Here is an 18,992-nt window from a genome sequence, read left to right as displayed (position 1 = left end):
ATAGTGCTTCTGCTGCAGCTGTCGTAACATGACGTCTGCGCCCCGGTGTGCGTTCACGCCACAGTGAGCAATAATGAGCATGCGCGTGATGAGTTCTGTAGCTTGCGTGGGTATCCACACCTTGCCCTCCACGAAAAGAAGCCCAGCTTCGCCAAGTCTAGCTGTCGTAGGGGCGGACCGGCGGTACAGCTGCTGAGTTGCCATCAATTCATCAACAGAAGGCCATACGAAATCCGCATCACGTAGTGGGCGGAGGTGTGACACCCCGCGAGTAGTTCTTGTCCTCACGACTTTCACTGCAACGGAGCCATTGTCATCGTGAGGCAACCATCGAGAAACCAAATTGGCCCAAACGTTATCGGATCCCTTCACATGCTCGATCTCATATCGATAGTCCGAGAATTAATGACTATCGCTGTAATTTCCCATGAACGTGCTTCCTGATTTCCGTGTGCGGACAGAAAATCTGGATCAGATTTGCATGATCGCAGAGCAGCTTAAACTCCGTCGGGCGGTGCAGTAGATACTTTAAGTCCTCGTCTGCTTTGATGATTGGTACGCCTCCTTCTCTGCAATCGACTAGTGACGTTTGGCGCCCTTCAACATGTCTCCTTTGCACAAGAGTAGTTGATGGGCTTGGTATGTTAAACGCTTTGTATCACCCCACTCGCTCACTTGCATGACAATAAGAGACCAACCACGGTCACTGGTGTCCGTCATCAAGCACACAGTCGCCGTATCGGACGGGAATGAGAGCTTCGTCGTATTTGCCACACAATCCAGAAACCCACGGTACTGTTGTTGTTCGTCAGGCGTCCATGATAAAGTGAGACCTTCTGCATAGCGTTGCTTTCGACTGTGACCATCAAATGCTACCTCCAGTTTCAGTTGCAGTGGAGCTGCATGCTGTGCAAAATTAATGATCGACTCTCGAAGCCAATTAGCAGCACACAAAAGTTTCTGCAAGTCACCAGCCGTAGCAGGTGTAGGTAGGGAACACAGCGCAGAGACTCGCTCGGGATCGTGGCGAACACCTTCCCCGTCAATAAGGCGACCGCACCAAGAGATCTCACGCACGAACAAGCAGCTCTTTTTTGCGTTCAGCTTGAGTTCATATTCCCGTGAACGCGCGAAAGATTTACGCAGCACGACGATGAATTCCTCAGCAGTCTTTGCAAAAACCACGATATCGTCGATCCAAATCAAAACATTCTCGTACAGCATGTCCCGAAACACTTCTTGCACCTGATTCTGGAAATGAGTGGGAGAATCCGTAGCTCCTTGAGGGACTCGCGTAGGAGTGTACACAGTGTCGCTCGTAATGAAACTAAAACGTTCTTGACAGTCGGGGTGCAGCGAAAGCTGCCAAAACCCCTTAAACAAGCCAAACGTTGCGAAAAACAAAGCACCACGGACCTTCGCGATTACAACCAGTAGGTTTGGCATCGCACCAGCAATCGGAATAGTGCGCTTGTTGGTTGGACGGTAGTCATTCGTGCAGCGATATTCTTCAACATGCCCCTTCTTGCAGAAACGGGAACGGCTGCACAAGCCCAGCGACTTTGATTATTGCGAAATACCAGGTTGAGCTTGTCAAGCTGTTTGCAGTAGTCGGCGAGGAACTTCGTTTTTACTGGAGAGTATTGCCGAAGTTTCGCTAGGTGTGGCACAGCATCATCAACTAACAGCACTCGTAAAGGCTCGAGCTTCGCCGGCGGATCGGCTCCTAGGTTAGTTCGCCACAGATCCACCTCATGCTGCGTAATTTCGCGTAATCCCTTCATCAAATGTTGCGAAAATCCCAAAGTTTCGGCGGCTTCTAGCATTGCCTCCAAACAACTCTGTGATCTTCTCCGGATTCGTCACCCCAACGATATCCTCATCAGGTATATTGGCTTCGTCGTCACCCGGTGCAACCTTTGCTGCAAGCTGCTCCAATAGTTGATCTACATCAATACCCAATGAATTTAGGTGGTATTACCCACAGAAAATTCGTCTGCGTCTCCATCAATAATCACACACTGCACCTGTCGTAAATGAACAGAACCAGCGGCTATAAGGAGCCGCACATCCACTTTACACTGTTCGTGGCACTCAACTAGCCTACCGTCGGCCCCCTCCACTTCAACTGAAGTATACAGCTTCTACGCAGGTATCTAGTTTCTCCAGCTCACGGAGGATCCGGCGGGTAAGTATTTTGCAGTCCGCACCGGTGTGGTACTTCGAGCATGCCATTGAGGATAGCAGCTCTCTCTCTCGGCGAATTCAACGACCGAACAGCCTTTGCTCGCAACCGTTGGTTCTTCATATCGTTCACTCGCTTCAAAGCCGCTTCCTTGTCGGCATCACTAGATATTGGGCAATCCTTTACCCAATGAGCTCCATTGCATACGTGTCAGCCGTCGCGTGGCGGTGCACGAGGTCTTTCTGCCTCCTTCGTTGGGGGCTTGGTCGAAAATTGGTCGTATGAAGTCGTCTGCTAATTGTCGCGCGGTTTCTTACTAGAGACTGCCCTCTTACCGATTACTGCTGGTCTTAGCATGACCACGCGTCTTGTCCACCATCCTGAGCTCCTGCGCGAGCATGTGGTAGTGTTGCTGCTCTCTGGCACGCTCCACTAAAGCTTCGTACAGCGCAATGTTATCTTTCTTGAGCACCGGTTTCGCAATGACTCCATTTCTAGTCTCAGCATCTCAGGCGCAAGGTGCTTCAGCAACATCTCGCAGCGCAGCTTCATGCGCTCTGTGTACGTGGATTCATCATCTCGTCCACTGCCCAAAATACCAGTTAATCCGTGGTCCTCCACAATCTTGTCGAACAGCACAAAGTAGTTTAGGATACGCGCTTCAGTATCTGCAATCTTCAAGTCCATCTTGAGGTGGTCGTGGAAGAGTTGATCCATGCCCGGAATGTGACTATTTTGGAGTGATGAGCAACGTCGCGTAATCGCCAGCCCAATATCTTCATCTGTCACCGAGTCCGGCTGTTTCTTCAACACGAAACGAGCGAGATGATCGAGAATGCGTGGCTCGATCGAGTTGCGAATGGAGGTCACAACGTGGTCGTACTGCTCGCCCGTGACGGCACATCAGTTGCGAATCTTGGCTTCATACTGACGGCGCTGTCGCACCCACGATGCAAGTGACGCCTGGCCCCAGGCGTTGAGACTCGGCGGCTGAACCACGTCAAAAACAGGATGAGGTACTATCATTTGAGCATCACCATCTGCATCGACCGCCATTGTGTTCTTTAGCTTAGATTGATTTGCGATTTGGCTCCACGCCGTGCAGGTCGACTTGTCTTGCAGCGGTCGTCCCGCTCTCTTCTTTCTTGCCGCAGCTTCTGGTACGTCCACAAAGTATACTTTGTGATCACTAGCTAGCAAAAGAAAGCAAAATGAATTGTTTTGTCTTAGCAGAGCTTCAACTGGGCTATTAATAGTTTGTCCTCGTGGCAGTTCGCCACGAATTCCTACAGCTTCTAGAACCTGCCTTCTAGAAACTCATGCACGAGTGTAAGCTTTGCTTTGTGCGACAGAGACGGGATTCAGCAGTCCACACATACAGAGGTAGTACAAAAAGCGTCATCGAGTGTTCGTTTCACTCGACGACCTGTAACATTAATCGCTGATATCAGTAAGGCCGTGTTCGGTTTGCAGGGGCAAATCCAGCTTGTTCGAAAATAAGCTAGAGCTGTAGAACAGTCGTTTTGTTAAGTAAAATAAAGATAAAATAAGTGATCGTGTTCCATCTGGATTTGAAGGCGCAAAGCAGGACGATTCAAAATTCAACCCAGAGCTAAATTTTGAAACCAGTCGTTTGGCTGGATGTCATTTTTTGTGTTTCTTAGCGGAATAAAGCTGGTTGAGACATTCCAGTTTTTTAATACGGTACCAATTACAGCTGGTTTTAGCTTAAATCGAACACGGCCTAAATGGTGTACTGTAGTGTATTGGAATCTATGTAGGATTACATGTAGTATGAAGACAAGGACCTCAACACTTTACATTCTTTAAGTGATTTGCCCCGCGCCAACACAAATCAAAACCACATACAACACACTCTTTAGCATTATCGCAATCGTTTTTTATTACCACAATTAGAGGAAGAAAACAGCACTGAAAGAGAATCCCTCCCAGACGCGTAGCATCTGAACGCGTTGGCCATCCCACCGCCCTGTAGCAACACAGAGCGCGTTAAGCAGTTACCAGAGCTTTGTTCGTCGTGATCAGCACCTAACATAGACAAACGCACACGCATGTTAGCTCTCATGCTTTAACGCTCACCAAAGCACCAGAGCCCTCTGCGGAGGCTGAGAATCTTGAAAAAATAACATCTACGCAATGAAATCTGAGAGTAATTACGTTTGTAAAAACGCGTGAAAGCTACGCGTTTTACTTGGTAAAATTCCACATAGCTCACCGCACCACGTTTGAACAGAGTTAGTTTTAGTTAATAGAAATTGGTGCGGTACAGGCATGTATTACGCTATGTATCGAAACTTAAAATCGAGCAAATCATCGCGTAAAACAAAGCATATTTCCAAAATGGCAGTCAAAATAAAGACACTACCATACCTCTCTGATACAGTATACCGAATTGCGACAGTCAATCCTTTCAAAATTAATAGATCGAAGAGACGCGTCATGCTTCAGTCGCCAACACGCCGCACAACGATGAGATCACCCGTCACGCTGCTACTTCTAACCCTGAGCTTCATCTTCTTCAATGGGGAAGAAGAAGCGACAACTGCAACCACCGAGGTCTCCCCCGAATCCCCATGGGGCCGCATCTACCTGCGCAATGGATTGGCCCCCATCCAGTACCTCCGCGACGATTTTGGTGGTCCGATGACATCTCGCGAGGTCTCGCTCTACTTCCCCAAGCGCAGGAAGAACCGGTTCGGCTGCGAACTACTTCCTGAATCCGAATCAATGGAAGTTGAGGCGGCCAACCGCTCGGTCGTGCTGGTCGTGGATCGCGGGGAGTGTACGTTCGAGCACAAGGCTCTTCTAGCCGACCAAATGGGCGCCGCTGCTCTCTTAGTGGTGAGCCCCACAGACGACGTCAGTGCTCCTGTAGCAGCATTAAAGAATGACGAAGAAATTTCCATTGCATCCGTCATGATCCGGCGTACTGGTGGCGACATGCTGCGCATTGCAGCCGAGCAGATGACCATCTACGGTCGCTTTATCCCCATGACCTGTGAGCGCAAGCCGTACACGTGCAAGCCTCGATATGCAGACGAAGAAGATTACATAGAATCCGCAATAGCACGCAGCGGCGTGGTCTTGTCTGTTGACAAAAAAGGAGACGATGGAACCCAAGTAGGAACCTTCTTGGCAGCGACCTATGGCAGTGTACTACCCACAAAAATGCCGTTCCTTCTGGCAGCCCCACTCGATGGAATTCAAGCATGCACAGACGCCACAAAGGACAGTGCAACCCACTCAGAATTTGAAGGAAAAGTTGTGCTGATTCCAGCAGGACTAGCAGGAAAATGCTCCGAGTTTGAGAAGGTGTCGAATGCCCAGCGTCGCGGTGCAAACGTCGTGGTGCTCATGCAGCAGGACAACGCAACCATTACGACTCAGCCAGGCGTCCCAGTGAGCTGGCATGCATACAACATCACGATCCCAGTACTCGCCGTCTCCAGCACCACTGGCGCCAATCTAGCGGGTCTCAAAGACGCACACGGAGACGCTGCACGCCTGCGCTTTGCAGTAAGCAACGGCATTGCTGACGCGTGGGAACTGCTCAAACAGTACTCGACGCGTTCATCCTGGCCAAAGCGTGTGAAACGATGCAGCAAGACTCTAGCTCAGCTCCTCTATCAGCTTCGTGGGTTTGGAGGAGATATCGAAGTGGAGGAAGCACTCAAGAGTATGTTCCTCAACGTCGTCAGCGGGAGCCTGCAAGACTGGGAGAAAATCGCTCATCCCGACCAAGACGCAGACCAAGACCATGAAACCCAGAAGAGAAGTTCTTCCGAGAAGATCGTCCAGACAGTGGAGAAGTCAGAGACCCGTGACGAATTCTAGTCACTCCATTCACACAATCCTAGTCAACTTTTGGTAGCTCACAACTCAGCTAGCTAACAATTGTACCAATGAACTGGATGATGCCATCCCTACAGTCCGATCCAGTAAGACCGTCCATTAGGATTGTGAATCGGAACGTGACATTTGCCATCGCCCGAAGACGCAGACCACTCGTACCAGACACGGTTGTTGGACTCGAGTCTCCAGAAGTTGACGACAACTTCCTCTCCCTTGTGGAAGCGCAGTGGTTGGCGCAATGGGAAGTAGATGGGGAACCAACTGAACATGCCATCCGAGTGCGTGTCTGGTTCGATACTCAGCGTCACGTCACCGAACAACACAGCATCGAAGTAACCCGCCAGTCCATGGACGACAGCGCTCTCTGCAGCGATAAACCGAAGCTCTGCTTGTCTGCGGTTGTCGATCCTCGCGTTAAACTTCGGGTGCGTGAACCGGAAGCATTTCTGCGTGGGTGCCAAGGCGTAAAAGTTGTGAAGTCGCACCACATAGGGCGTCTCGAAGCTCTTGAGCGAGTCGTGCACTTTGACTTCGTTCCAGAGCTTGGAGGACATTACAGGTGTCACGAACGACGTGTACTCGCATGGGATACTGATGCCATTTTCTACAACATATTACCCCATACAAGTCAGGGACTTCAAACAACCACATCGTAAGGTGCCTGGGATACTTACCATGCAAGAAGTCTTGCGCGCCATCGAGACACTCTGGAGACAGCTCGTTGTCTCCAAAAGACCCCAGAAGCTCGCTCACCATGATGTCAGCACGCTCCTCGGTGTGCCAGCTACGCATGTCTGACGCGATGATCGTGACGTTGTCCCATTTCTCCGAGATCTTGAGGTTGCGCAGAGTGATGACGGCGTTCGGGTTCTTCTCGACTGCAAACATCCGCGTCTTGCGGTTGGCGACAGTAGCGGCGCGAAGAGCACAGCGCACGAGCGGACCACGACCTGCGCCCACAACCATCACAATGGACTCTTTATCTTCTGGAGTCTGCTCCAACGCCTGGGTGATCGCCTTTTCGTACTGGTTATACTTGAAAGCGTCCTGCTCGAACGTCTCGTACGTCTGCGATTCCAGATTGTCCATCAGAGGCTGCAAGGGAGCTTGGAGATAGTCTAGATACGGCGACTCAAACTGCGCCTTACGGTCCTGACTCGGCCGCTTACTGTACAGGTAGTGTAGATACTGTACATACGGCAAGAGCTTCCCACGGTGACGAGGTCGCCCACTGAGGTAAAACTGGATGTTGTGCTGGAAAAGCTGAGCCATCAGCGTCTGGTGTCGTTGAGACAGAGCCGGGTAGCCCTTCCGGTTCGTCAGGAAGATGTCGGTTGGGATAATTGCTGCCTACGCTCACAACAAATTGTCAAGAGACCAGTTTATATCCTTTCCTCATCTCTAGCCAAACTTACCTTCACAGGTTCGCCTAGCCAGCGCTGGATCTCCTCGGCGCTAGGCAGATCGGCTGTGATTTCCAGCGCCACGTGCAGCTTGGGGTGATACTCGCAACGAGCACGCAGCGCATCCCACGTTTCCCACGTGTCCGTGAGCTCCTCGTTCTCTTCGTCCGTTTCCATCATGGCAGCACCACGGAGTCCTCCCACGGGATCAATCTCCATCGGTGCCTTGACGTTCGACTGGTATCTTGTTGTCAACGGGATGCGCACCCAGAATTGAAGATATTGTGCTTGCGTTAGCGACTGGTTCAGTACACGCGCGTAGTTGGCCGAAGCGTGAGCATGGCGCGGTGTCGGCAGCATCACGGCCGGCACGGATAGATGCGAAGCCCAAGCAACCTCCTGCTTGAAAACTTTCTCTGCGCTAAGACGTCCATCCAGTGTGGCAGCATCCAGGTCCATCCACTTCGAGATATTGCCTACCACGGATGCAGTCCATCCACGCGAGTCCATGACCAGATCCGAGCGAGCTTGTGGGCCGTCGCGAGAGTCCGAGAGCTCGCGGTCATCGCGCTTGAAGCTGGCAGTAAGGAAAGCAATAAAAATGATGAATACCAACCCTTTCAAAGTTATAGCGATGCAATATTTCATACCGAGGATGGAAGAGCGGCACCACCATGCCATTCATCTTGTCCTCGAAGACCTGGGTGGAGCAACAATGCAATGCAACGATGAGGACGATGAAGGAAACAGTATGGAGATGAAGTTGATGGGCCGTACCTTGTCGAGCGTCGCCGGGAGGTCATGGACGAAGGACGTCTCAAGCCCCACGAAGATGCGGCTCATCTTGATTGGCAAAATTTGGCTTTTGGCTGGCGATGACTTCGTTGTGTGCTTAACACAAATGCCACTCAACTGAATCCCTCGGTATCCACTTCTAGTGACACTGATTATTCATTTCTTTTTGACGTGATGGAGCGGTTCCTGTGGCTCGCGTTGGTGTTGCTCTCGGCGTTGGGCGTCTGCGCTGGGGAATCTCCCGTGTTCGTACCCACTGGCAATAACGATGCTGCTTTGCTGAGGTCTGGTCAGCAATTCGAGGAATTCGTGGAGAACGCGACGTTATCCGCGGCCACCTCGGGCTGCGGCCTGTGCCAGCAAACAGGCCAGTGCGACCATGCGTTTCGCGGCCAACCGGGTCAATTCTGCGTCGGTATGGCGTCTGGTGCTCCGTGCTGCTGTCCAAGAGATGCCCAGTGCGCCGCAAGCCCGTACGAATGTCGCTGTCGCCGTGCGGTACCCACTTACCATTACGGGGGCGATGACTACCATCCAAGTTCGCACTCGAGTGGCGTATCTGGCACCTTCATTTTCTTCGTATTGTTGCTGCTCTGCTGCGTGTGCTGCTGCTACCTGCCAGCGCGTCGTGCGCAGCAGGAGAGAGAAGAACAATATGTGTACGCACAATCCGTTGAAGCTACAAGCCAATACGGCACGTACGCTGGCCAACAACAGCAGGCTCCTTACGCCTATGCCTCGGCTCCTGTGGCGTATGAATCGTCTCCCTATCATGAGAATCGTGGAGGTGGCAATACAATGGCTGCTGGAGCACTCGGAGCGCTGGGAGGATTGGGCGTTGGCGCTGCGTTGGGTTCCATCTACGGTGGCCACAACAATAACAACAGTAATTACAGCGGCGATATGGGGGCTGTTTCCGACAACACGTACACTTTCAGTGGAGACACAGGGGGCGGCGACTTTGGCGGGGATAGCGGCGACGACGGCACCTTTGCGGGCGACTCGTGATGAAGATTCACAGCGAGAATGGGATTCAATGAAGGCAAGTGGCGCTACACGTCGTACTCAATACTACTACATAGTACTATACATGTAGTAGCTACAAGCCTAACAACCAACAACGTAGTAAAAGTGTACTTGTTGCTCATTGTTATGAGTGCTTCGTACCGCTTAGACCACAGTTTGGTCTTTACTAAAGTACACACAAAAACAGCGCGACGATACGAAAGCCACCAGCAACACCGATGGTTTCGATGACTCTTCTACATGCAGCACTCTCGAGTTATTAAACACAAGCAACTCGTTGATATATTTTCTGTTTTTTTCACTTTTCTTGGAAAGATCGCGAAGATAACGGACCCTTCCTCGCAAACCGGCAGGTGGTTGCCGAACCCAGATCGGTTCCACGCTTGCCGTCATTCGCCAGCTTTCAACGTACATACTACTAGACGGGGAGACACGAGCCAATGGCCGCTCTTACTTTGTTACGAAAACCTTCTTAAGCGACTCGACACGCACGGGGCCCGCCCGTGAACGCACCGGGTATCGGTCCAAATACGTGATCTCGCACTTGTTGTTGGTTTTGATGTCCTTGCACAGCGCCTCCCATACCTTGTTCTTCTTCATCTGGATGGGCGTCACGGGATCCTGCAACTCCTCACCGCTAGCGTAAACACGCTCGCCTATCTCAGCCTCCGGGCTTGGGTCCAGCAGTTCGACCTTGCCCTTGTCGTTAGCCACCAGCAGGATGGCGCCCGTGGAGCGTGTCCGCACCACCTTGACCATCTTGAGATTGCAGAGTACCACAACCTTTCGGTCTACAAGCTCCTCCTCGGCGAAGTACGGCTGGTGTTCCATGACCATCTCGAGCTCCTCACCCTTGCCGATGTCCACCGTCTCAATGTAGTGGCGTTCCGAGTTCGGGTGCGCTTTCACCTCGGTGATCTTGCCAACCCGCAGGTCCAGCTGGGAGAAGACGATAGGGGAGCTATACACGTCCGACTTGACCATGGTAGAGGAGACGTAGAGTTTGTTGTTGGACCGAAGGCTGAAGAACCACTTGAGCACTGGGAGACAACTTGGGAAATGATTTAGACGTACGTACCCGGCTCCCCAAAGCCTGGACCCGAGAAGCCCCTTTGGGCAGCCAACTTCAAGCACGCGGTTGTGCGGGTTTCCGCCAATCGGATCGCACAGTCCATGGAAAGGGCGTTGTCGTTGGCAGAACGACGGACTTGTTGATCAGGAGATGGGCGTGTTTATGTTGAAGTCATGACATGGTCCCTGCCAAATCTTATGCACCTTGAAGTTCCAGCTCTGCCTGTAGCATGGATTGCTGCAGACACGGCACAATACATCCCGAAGAGATTGAGGCCTACCTGTAGTGGCTTGGAAATGAACGGGAGACTCTGCGTGTGGTGATGTTGGTTCGACCCCAAGCAGCACTGGGATGGGGCATTAAGACGCCGGAATCGCTGTGTACGCCCTGACGCCACGCCCGAAGTCCTAACACTCTCCTTCACGGTTTCCTATGCCACCAATACGCCAATTGAGTGTCGGACTAAGCGCTGTACATGTAACAGATTGCTGTACGCACATGTTGTCGGCAACGGCACCGGTAGTGGTCGACTTGCGAATAGCACAAGTTCAAGACAAACTTCAGAAGCCAACTCGCGCCTATAAAAGGCGCTTAGAAATGCTAAACGTGGATGACGAAACACATAAATCACGAAAGAGTGTGAGGTAGGAGCAGTTGTTGGAAGATATTATTTTAGCTGTAGCAGCTACTGCTGAAACAGAGTTCCGGGCCCAAAGAGCTACAGATGGTACCCTACCGCTTCTTTTAAGTCCGATATCGTACCTAATGTGAGAATTAGTGCTAAGCCGATTGGATCGGTTTTTGGGTCTAGCCCATTCAATCAACCCATCTTGGAAAAGCCCACAAAACTAGTATTAATAAAATCAAGGCTGATATAAAGAAGTTGAATTATTGTCGATTATTTAGTAAAATTGACATTTTGAGTTGTAATCAGATACGGGCAGAGAGCGTCCACATGATAAACGAGAGCACGTCGAGGTATGAGCATGTACAACCGCCGATGGTGCTCGCAGCTTGTGTTCTCACAGAGAAATACCGAGCCTGCGAGGTGATCCGCTCGGAATAACATTATTTTGACGAATGAATGTAGAGGTATCATCAGTGATGATACCTCTGATGATTCATCACTGCGTGTTTTTGACCAGCCCTTTCTCTGCAATAACGACTGCGAAAAATCTAATGTCTAAAAGTCAAGGGATCAGTACAGTTTCATTTTCCTAGCACAGCAATTGTCGAGAAACCAAGAGCTGGAACTTCAAGGTGTATAAGATTTGGCAGGGACCATGTCATGACTTCAGCCCATCTCCTGATCAACAAGTCCGTCGCCTCGTTCTATAAGAGCTACTCTGGCTAACCTCGGCGTTGCTAAGCTGCTTGCTGTGCGCTTGATAGCCCGGGCGACAGTAGTTGACGGTAATTGTAGGTGCCCGCATTATCTAGCATGCGAAGGCACACATACAGGGCCAGCAGGCGCAGCAGATTCTGCCAACGACAACGCCCTTTCCATGGACTGTGCGATCCGATTGGCGGAAACCCGCACAACCGCGTGCTTGAAGTTGGCTGCCCAAAGGGGCTTCTCGGGTCCAGGCTTTGGGGAGCCGGGTACGTATGTCTAAATCATTTCCCAAGCTGTCTCCCAGTGCTCAAGTGGTTCTTCAGCCTTCGGTCCAAAAACAAACTCTACGTCTCCTCTACCATGGTCAAGTCGGACGTGTATAGCTCCCCTATCGTCTTCTCCCAGCTGGACCTGCGGGTTGGCAAGATCACCGAGGTGAAAGCGCACCCGAACTCGGAACGCCACTACATTGAGACGGTGGACATCGGCAAGGGTGAGGAGCTCGAGATGGTCATGGAACACCAGCCGTACTTCGCCGAGGAGGAGCTTGTAGACCGAAAGGTTGTGGTACTCTGCAATCTCAAGATGGTCAAGGTGGTGCGGACACGCTCCACGGGCGCCATCCTGCTGGTGGCTAACGACAAGGGCAAGGTCGAACTGCTGGACCCAAGCCCGGAGGCTGAGATAGGCGAGCGTGTTTACGCTAGCGGTGAGGAGTTGCAGGATCCCGTGACGCCCATCCAGATGAAGAAGAACAAGGTATGGGAGGCGCTGTGCAAGGACATCAAAACCAACAACAAGTGCGAGATCACGTATTTGGACCGATACCCGGTGCGTTCACGGGCGGGCCCCGTGCGTGTCGAGTCGCTTAAGAAGGTTTTCGTAACAAAGTAAGAGCGGCCATTGGCTCGTGTCTCCCCGTCTAGTAGTATGTACGTTGAAAGCTGGCGAACGACGGCAAGCGTGGAAGCGATCTGAGTTCGGCAACCACCTGCCGGTTTCCTGCGAGGAAGGGTCCGTTATTCTCGCGATTTTTCCAAGAAAAGTGAAAAACAGAAAATATATCAACGAGTTGCTTGTGTTCAACAACTCGTGAGTGCTGCATGTAGAAGAGTCATCAAAACTATCGGTGTTAATTGTAGCTGTGTGTTGAACAAATGATCTTTTTTTAGTTAAAGTAATAACTGTAGCCGATGGTCGCGTTGGCTATGAAGCGTTTCTTAGCGCAGTTTTGCTTCGACAGTGTGCTTTGCTCTCGCCACCCATCATTACCCATAGCGGGCATTGAAATGCGGAAGCAATGTTCAACGTTTCACCCCTTCTTAGTAGTACAGGTAGTCTAATTCTTTGCATTGTATTAAAAATAGCAACTTTAGTTTCTGGAATAACACAAGGCTTGGAATAATGAGAACCTAAATAAAATTCGAATAAATGACGGATAGATTACCGATCGATAATCCAGTACTTTATTCTTTATATTTAGCTCAAGCTTAGACCTATAAATACATGCAGATTACAACTTATTTTAAACTGTTCACTCCTTTCTTTTCAACAAAAGGGACCTGTGAGCTACTGTTGACTGAGAGTTTGTAGACTCTCAGAAGCCGACTTCCTCTAGCGCAAGGTGCTATGTGACCCCATCACACATGGTAGCACTTGTAGTCAACCCACGCCAACGCGGGTAGACTACCTGAACCTCTCTGAAGTTCGTCGCCATGGGCAGGAGCGACTTCTCCCATCTAATCGACTCACAGCTTAAGTCGGTTTGGAAGATGGCTGGCATCTTCGAGATGGAGGCCCTGCAGAGCCTGGTGGCGTCAACACCGGCCGAGCAGCTCGAGCGTGTCAATGCTTTTGACGCCTATAAGCGACGAGGGATCATCGCATATGTGCGGGGAAACCTGCAGGCTCCGGCGGCGAACAAGTCCGCCACACCCGAAGCCAATACGGCTGAAGGTGTAGCCGTATGAAGGGAAGGAAGGTGAGAATATTCACTTTTGGGATCGAGAGGTAGAGCTCGCGATGGACGCGGCTCTGATCTCGACCGAGCAGCTCCGCGTTGCTTTTGCGCTCTTCAGCCTTTGTGGTCGTGCTAAGAGTTGGGCGTACATGCGGGAGGCGACACCGCCTAGATGTTTTTACATCCGGGGCTCAGCTGTACAAACAGCTTCGAGCCGCGCTCCTCCCGGCGAACTACAAGTACCGACAGCGCTCGCGCTTCCTCTCATGCAAATAAGGAAGGCGTGAGCTGCACGAGTACGTTTAAGAGATGCAGGAGCTCACGGCGTCCCTAGTGGCCAACCCACTCAACGAACACACCAAGGTGACAGTGTTCATGGCCTTCCTGTGGGCCCGGCGCTCACTAGGCAGTTCCAGGTGCAGTCAAGCACCCTCGAAGAGGCGATTTAAGTGGCGCTTCAAAAAGAGTACAGCCATCGCCAGGCGCGTATGCCGGTCTCATCGTGGCCAGGGAATTCTGTGGGCCACCCCCACCGGACCAGTTCCCATGGAACTCGGGTCCGCCGAAAAGCGCGACATACGCTGTTCGGCTGCGGGAAGCTGGGCAACTTCAGGCGTAACTGTCCCGCGGAGAGACACCTAGGCTGACTTTCCCCAAGCCCATTCTCAAGGGTCACTGGCAGAAGCCAGGATCCCGGGACCTGGGGAGCGCTGGAGTCCAGTAGGGGCGAAGCTCCCTACTGGGAAATAACTAAGTCTTCGTGAGAGGTACGCACCGGGGACGGTCCAATGAAGCGGTGCTTCAGCTTGCTGCTGCCGACAGAGCTGACAGTGTGTAGCGGTAGGTTCAATGTGTCGAATAACACGAATTCATCCACCTTAAACACAGTTAAGTTTCCTCTTCCATGTTTGTCAGGGTTTTACTTCTGTCTGTCCTGGGCCGCTGCCATGGCATCGCGGACCCTGTCGACCTCACTCAGCTCGGTATCCTCAAAGGACTCCACTCGTTTCCGCAGCGAAACCGGTCTCACATCTGATACCTTGGAGGAAAGAGATTTTCCTAGCCTCCCCCCACTTAGAATAGAGGATGCAGCGTTTTCTCGAAGAACACTCTGGGGTGACGGAATTAATTTAAGTAAAACGGCGTGAGCCCCGTGGACGCGTGTACCGCGTTGTTGAGCGCAAACTCAACAGCTGGAAGCTGCGTCGACCACGTGTGTGGGACTCCCGCGCACACACTGTGCAAAGTGTCCTAGAGCACTCGATTGACACGCTCCGCCCGTCCGTCTGTCTGCGGATGGTCCGCAGTGGGCATCTGCAGACGCGTTTCGAGTAAAGGAAACAGCGCTTTCCAAAACGCGGCCGTTAATAGCGGGTCTAGGTCCGAGGTAATCGTCTCCGGGAGACCGTGATAGCCGAGCACGCCATCAATCGCGGTCTGTTCGCCTGTGACGGTAACCGGCACTGGAGCAAGATGGTACATCTTGTTCAGCCGACACACGAACACCACAATTGCCGTGTCCGTCGGCGGGAATCCCAAAGATAAAGTCAAGACTCATCGACTTCAAACAGGCAGCCGGTACGGGCAGGCTTTGTACCGGAGCCGAAATGTGCCCTGCGGGTCTAACCCGCTGCCATGTTTCGCATGTCGCCACGTACCGTGCGACCCACTTGTACATGTGGGTCCACCAGAAGGCCTGAGAGACCGACAGAAAGGTCTTCTCGCGGCCCAAGTGGCCGCTGGAGGGCGCGTTGTGCGCCTCCGCGAGGATATCGAACTTCAGATCCTCGTCGTTGGGTACGATGACCCGTGGAGGTAATAGAGGAGGCCATCCTTCAACTCATATCGGTGGAGCCGTGAGCGCTGTCGCGACGAGAGCCAGTCGGACTTCGCGCTCGTTCCTGCCATAAGGAACTTGACGATATGCGCGACAGACTCATCGTCCCGATACGCCATGCGTATCCGATCATATAGATTCGTTGCCACCCGTGTGAGATGGGCCAACTCGTAGTCTGGACGCTGAGAGAGGGCGTCCGCAAGCACGTTGAGCTTGCCCGGCTTGTACTCAACGCGGAAGCTGTGCTTCGCGAAGAAGGTCAGCCACCTCGCCATCCGTTGGGAGAGGTGAGGCGAATTCGTCGCCGTCCTCAAGGATGCGTGGTCTGTGTAGATCACAAAGGGCTGTGAGCCCAGAAGATGAACCCGAAACTTCACAAAGGCGTACTTCATTGCCAGGAGCGCCTTGTCTTGGACAGGGTAGCTCCGTTCGGCGGCTTTGAGCTGCCTGGACTGGAACGAGATGACTAGCTCGTGTCCAGCCGTGTCGGTCTGTAGCAATGCACAACCGATCACAAAGTTAGAGTTATCGCAGACGACGCTGAATGGCTTCGTCTCGTCCGGCAGAGCCAGGACAGGAGCCTCTTGGAGACTGACCTTGATGCTGTCAAAGGCATTCTGGTGCTCTTGCTCCCAGCGCCAGTCGGCGTCCTTCTGAAGGAGCCCGGCAAGGGCTTAGCGAGGCCCGCGTACCCTGCGCTGTACTTTTGAAGGTTGTTAGCCAGCCCCAAACACTTTTGAAGATCCTTCTGGGATCGGGGCGTTGGCCATGCTGCTATGGCCTTGACCTTGTCTGGGTCAGCCCGAACGTCCACGTTGCTGACGAAGCAACTGGGAACCTTGATCTCTGGGGACGCGAAGACGCACCTGTCGATGTTGGCGTAGAGCTTGTTCGCTCGCATCACGTCAAGCACTCGGTGGAGGTGCCCCAAATCCACCTCCGTGGCCATCTTGCCTCCCTCGGCACAGCTATGAACGACAATGTCGTCGAAGTACGTTTGTACGAAGGCGCGCAATAGACTGAGCAGTTGCATCACCAGACGGTTGAGTGTCGCCGGGGCCTTAGACAAGCATGACAGTCCACTCCCAAAGCATGCAGCTTGAAGTGCTCACCGCGGTGATCGGGATGTCACTCTCGCGCATCAGGATCTGGTAGTATCCGTCTACCAAATCCAGCGCATTGTACAGTACGCTTCCGGCCATGTTGTTCAACAACACGTCCTTTCGTGGGAATTGGTGTCAGAGCCGGCACCGTCACGTTGTTCAGCTTGTTCTAAGCGTGAGCTAGACGCCACTTCCCGTTCGGCTTCTGAACGCGGAAAGTTGGCGTCAAGTGCGGGGACTTTGTCTCCCGCACCATGCCTGCCTTCGCTTTTGCAGCGAAGAAGGCATTGATGACCTCGCACTGTTCGCGCGGAAGAGGCCATTGTCTCGTGACACAGTACTTTGTGCCAGGCACGAGATCGATCTCATGCCGTACGCTTCGATCCGGTGGGAGTTGAGTCGGTGGGTGCTTGCTTACCACGCCCGCGTGCTCCGTCACCAAAGGATACACTGGATACTTGGGGTTCTCAAGGATCTCAGAACCCAAGCGCGGCTGACGCGGCTTGCTCATCTCATCTAGGACGTTCCCATCCAAGACAGATGAGACGTTCAGCTCCTCCCGAGTGGTCCCTGGTCTTATGAGCACCATCTCGGCAATCTACCCAACCTTGAGGTTGACAAGAAAAGACTCGGCCGTCATTTCCTTGTGGTTCAGTATTTCTGCAACCTCTCGCAGCGGTTCCAAGTGGACACCAGATGCCTTGACGAGTAAACCGGTCTCGCCATCGAAGATGTGAACGATGTTTAAATCCGACTTTCGGCGGCGGCGGCGGCGTCGTTGACAGCGACCGTGACGTGGAACTTCGTAACCCACGTCTAGGGATGTCGTGGTGCTGACATCCGAGGCACTCGAGGCCTCGTGTGGTACTATGTTACCCATCCAGGAAGCGCATCCCGCGTCCTCCTCTTCAGTTATGATCTGGGCCACCTCGTGTGATACTGTGTTACCCACACAGAAAGCGTATCCGACGTTTTCCTCTTCAGTTAAGGCCTGGGCGACCGTGTGTGGAACTCTGTTACCCACCTTGGACACGCTTTTACCAGCCTTCGTGACAGCTGCGGCTGTCTGCGGAACTATGTTACCCGTTTGTGGACCTAAATCACCCACTTGGCCAGTGCCTCCTAGCGCCGCCACCATCGAAGCTTTCTCAGAGTCGTCATTTACGTCGACGACTCCCGACTTCCAAGTATCTTCCGGATGCTTCAGTACCCTGGCAGGCCTTGCGGGCGATTGGGCCCTGACAGAGGTGGGAACATGACTCACCAATGCTCTGCCAGCCTTCGCAGGGCGGCTGGCACCGATTACCTTGCCTCGTCAGTCGATCCTGGGCTCGTGCTTCTCGAACCAGGGCATGCCCAGTATCATATCGTAGGGATCCATGTCGATAACAGTACACTTTTCTGGGCTGTCGAAGTCTTCGAGCTTGACGGCCAGGTCCATTTGAATGTTGGGGACAGTGACGACCTTCCCGTCGGCCCGTCGCACAGACACCGTCCCGTTGCCTTTGCTTTCTCTCAAAGCATCGAACAAGTTGTTGCTATTATGAGCCAACGTCTGGCGGCGTGCGAAGTTCTTCGACGCCCCTGAATCGATCAATATTCTAAAGAGGTGATCGTGTCCCCGACAACATCCGTGTACTACAACCAGCCCGCCAGCGCTCTTCGCCGATTCGAGGGTGCGAAGACTAGCAGGGGCTAAGTTCCCGTGGTACGCGCCGGCGTCTTCGGCTGTGGCTTTGACAGCCTTAGCATGCGCAAGGCCCTCGGCAAATGAAAGATGTTTGATAGGTTTCTCCTCCTCGTCGTCGTCAGCTTTAAGAGAGCCCTTAGTCATGGCGGCAGGACAGTCAGAGCGCACATACTTCCTGGGACTGTGATCACCGTAATCACTAGCAAGCGAGTGCACGTTGTCGTCGTCGTGCTCGCTGGGCACTGGAGTGTGCCCCCCCACGGAGCCCACAGGAGCACTATGAGTGCTCCCGGACTCGGCCTTGTCCTCACTGCCCAAATCATACTCATGTTCAACGAGTCGCGGGCTCAGTCGGTTGTCTGGATAAACCGACGGTGACGGACTGCGGCACTTGTATGCACGCTTGCTCGCAGCCGCGTCACCGGGTGAACCGATCGCCTCAGAGGCCACCTTAGTAGCCTCCTGGAGTGCAGATCCTTCGCGGCGAGGCTTAGTGTTCTTGGCTTGCGCCTTTCTGGCTGCTGCCTTGGAGTGTGCTTTCGCACCGCTCTTCGCAGTGCCACGGGGCATGCCAAAGTGGAGACCGAGAAGAAGAGCGCTCAAGTGCTATTCGAGACTCTAACTGTGAAGTGAGCCTCCGCGCGTTTGCGCAGCCAAGTCGATGTATTTCGACTTTGAGAATGAGAGTTTATGACGTACACTTCCTCATTCT

At 52.7% G+C, this 18,992-nt stretch overlaps 5 protein-coding genes across 5 annotated transcripts; 3 read left to right on the top strand and 2 right to left on the bottom strand.

Moving 5' to 3' along the window:
* Nucleotides 1-4,675: 4,675 nt before the first annotated feature.
* PITG_12490 (uncharacterized protein) lies at nt 4,676-6,040 on the top strand (the record flags this gene model as incomplete). The annotated part of the gene is made up of 1 exon (XM_002900329.1): nt 4,676-6,040. One exon carries the CDS (start codon nt 4,676-4,678, stop codon nt 6,038-6,040), a length of 1,365 nt encoding a protein of 454 aa, XP_002900375.1.
* An 89-nt stretch (nt 6,041-6,129) lies between these two features.
* Nucleotides 6,130-8,295, bottom strand: PITG_12489 (protein arginine N-methyltransferase, putative; the record flags this gene model as incomplete). The annotated part of the gene is made up of 5 exons (XM_002900328.1): nt 6,130-6,662; nt 6,733-7,408; nt 7,474-8,038; nt 8,112-8,161; nt 8,239-8,295. The coding sequence occupies 4 exons, from the start codon at nt 8,144-8,146 to the stop codon at nt 6,130-6,132; spliced, it is 1,809 nt and encodes a 602-aa protein (XP_002900374.1).
* A 135-nt stretch (nt 8,296-8,430) lies between these two features.
* On the top strand, nt 8,431-9,404 carry PITG_12488 (uncharacterized protein; the record flags this gene model as incomplete). The annotated part of the gene is made up of 1 exon (XM_002900327.1): nt 8,431-9,404. One exon carries the CDS (start codon nt 8,431-8,433, stop codon nt 9,262-9,264), a length of 834 nt encoding a protein of 277 aa, XP_002900373.1.
* Nucleotides 9,405-9,732: 328 nt separating this feature from the next.
* PITG_12487 (uncharacterized protein) lies at nt 9,733-10,338 on the bottom strand (the record flags this gene model as incomplete). The annotated part of the gene is made up of 1 exon (XM_002900326.1): nt 9,733-10,338. The coding sequence occupies one exon, from the start codon at nt 10,264-10,266 to the stop codon at nt 9,733-9,735; it is 534 nt and encodes a 177-aa protein (XP_002900372.1).
* A 1,397-nt stretch (nt 10,339-11,735) lies between these two features.
* PITG_12486 (uncharacterized protein) lies at nt 11,736-12,745 on the top strand (the record flags this gene model as incomplete). The annotated part of the gene is made up of 1 exon (XM_002900325.1): nt 11,736-12,745. The coding sequence occupies one exon, from the start codon at nt 12,051-12,053 to the stop codon at nt 12,582-12,584; it is 534 nt and encodes a 177-aa protein (XP_002900371.1).
* Nucleotides 12,746-18,992: the final 6,247 nt, after the last annotated feature.

The sequence above is a fragment of the Phytophthora infestans genome, genomic scaffold (genome assembly GCF_000142945.1).
Source record: "Phytophthora infestans T30-4 supercont1.26 genomic scaffold, whole genome shotgun sequence".
Classification (NCBI taxonomy): Eukaryota; Oomycota; class Peronosporomycetes; order Peronosporales; family Peronosporaceae; genus Phytophthora; species Phytophthora infestans.
Note: the sequence above shows the minus strand (reverse complement) of the source record. Positions and strands in the feature narration are given on the sequence as shown.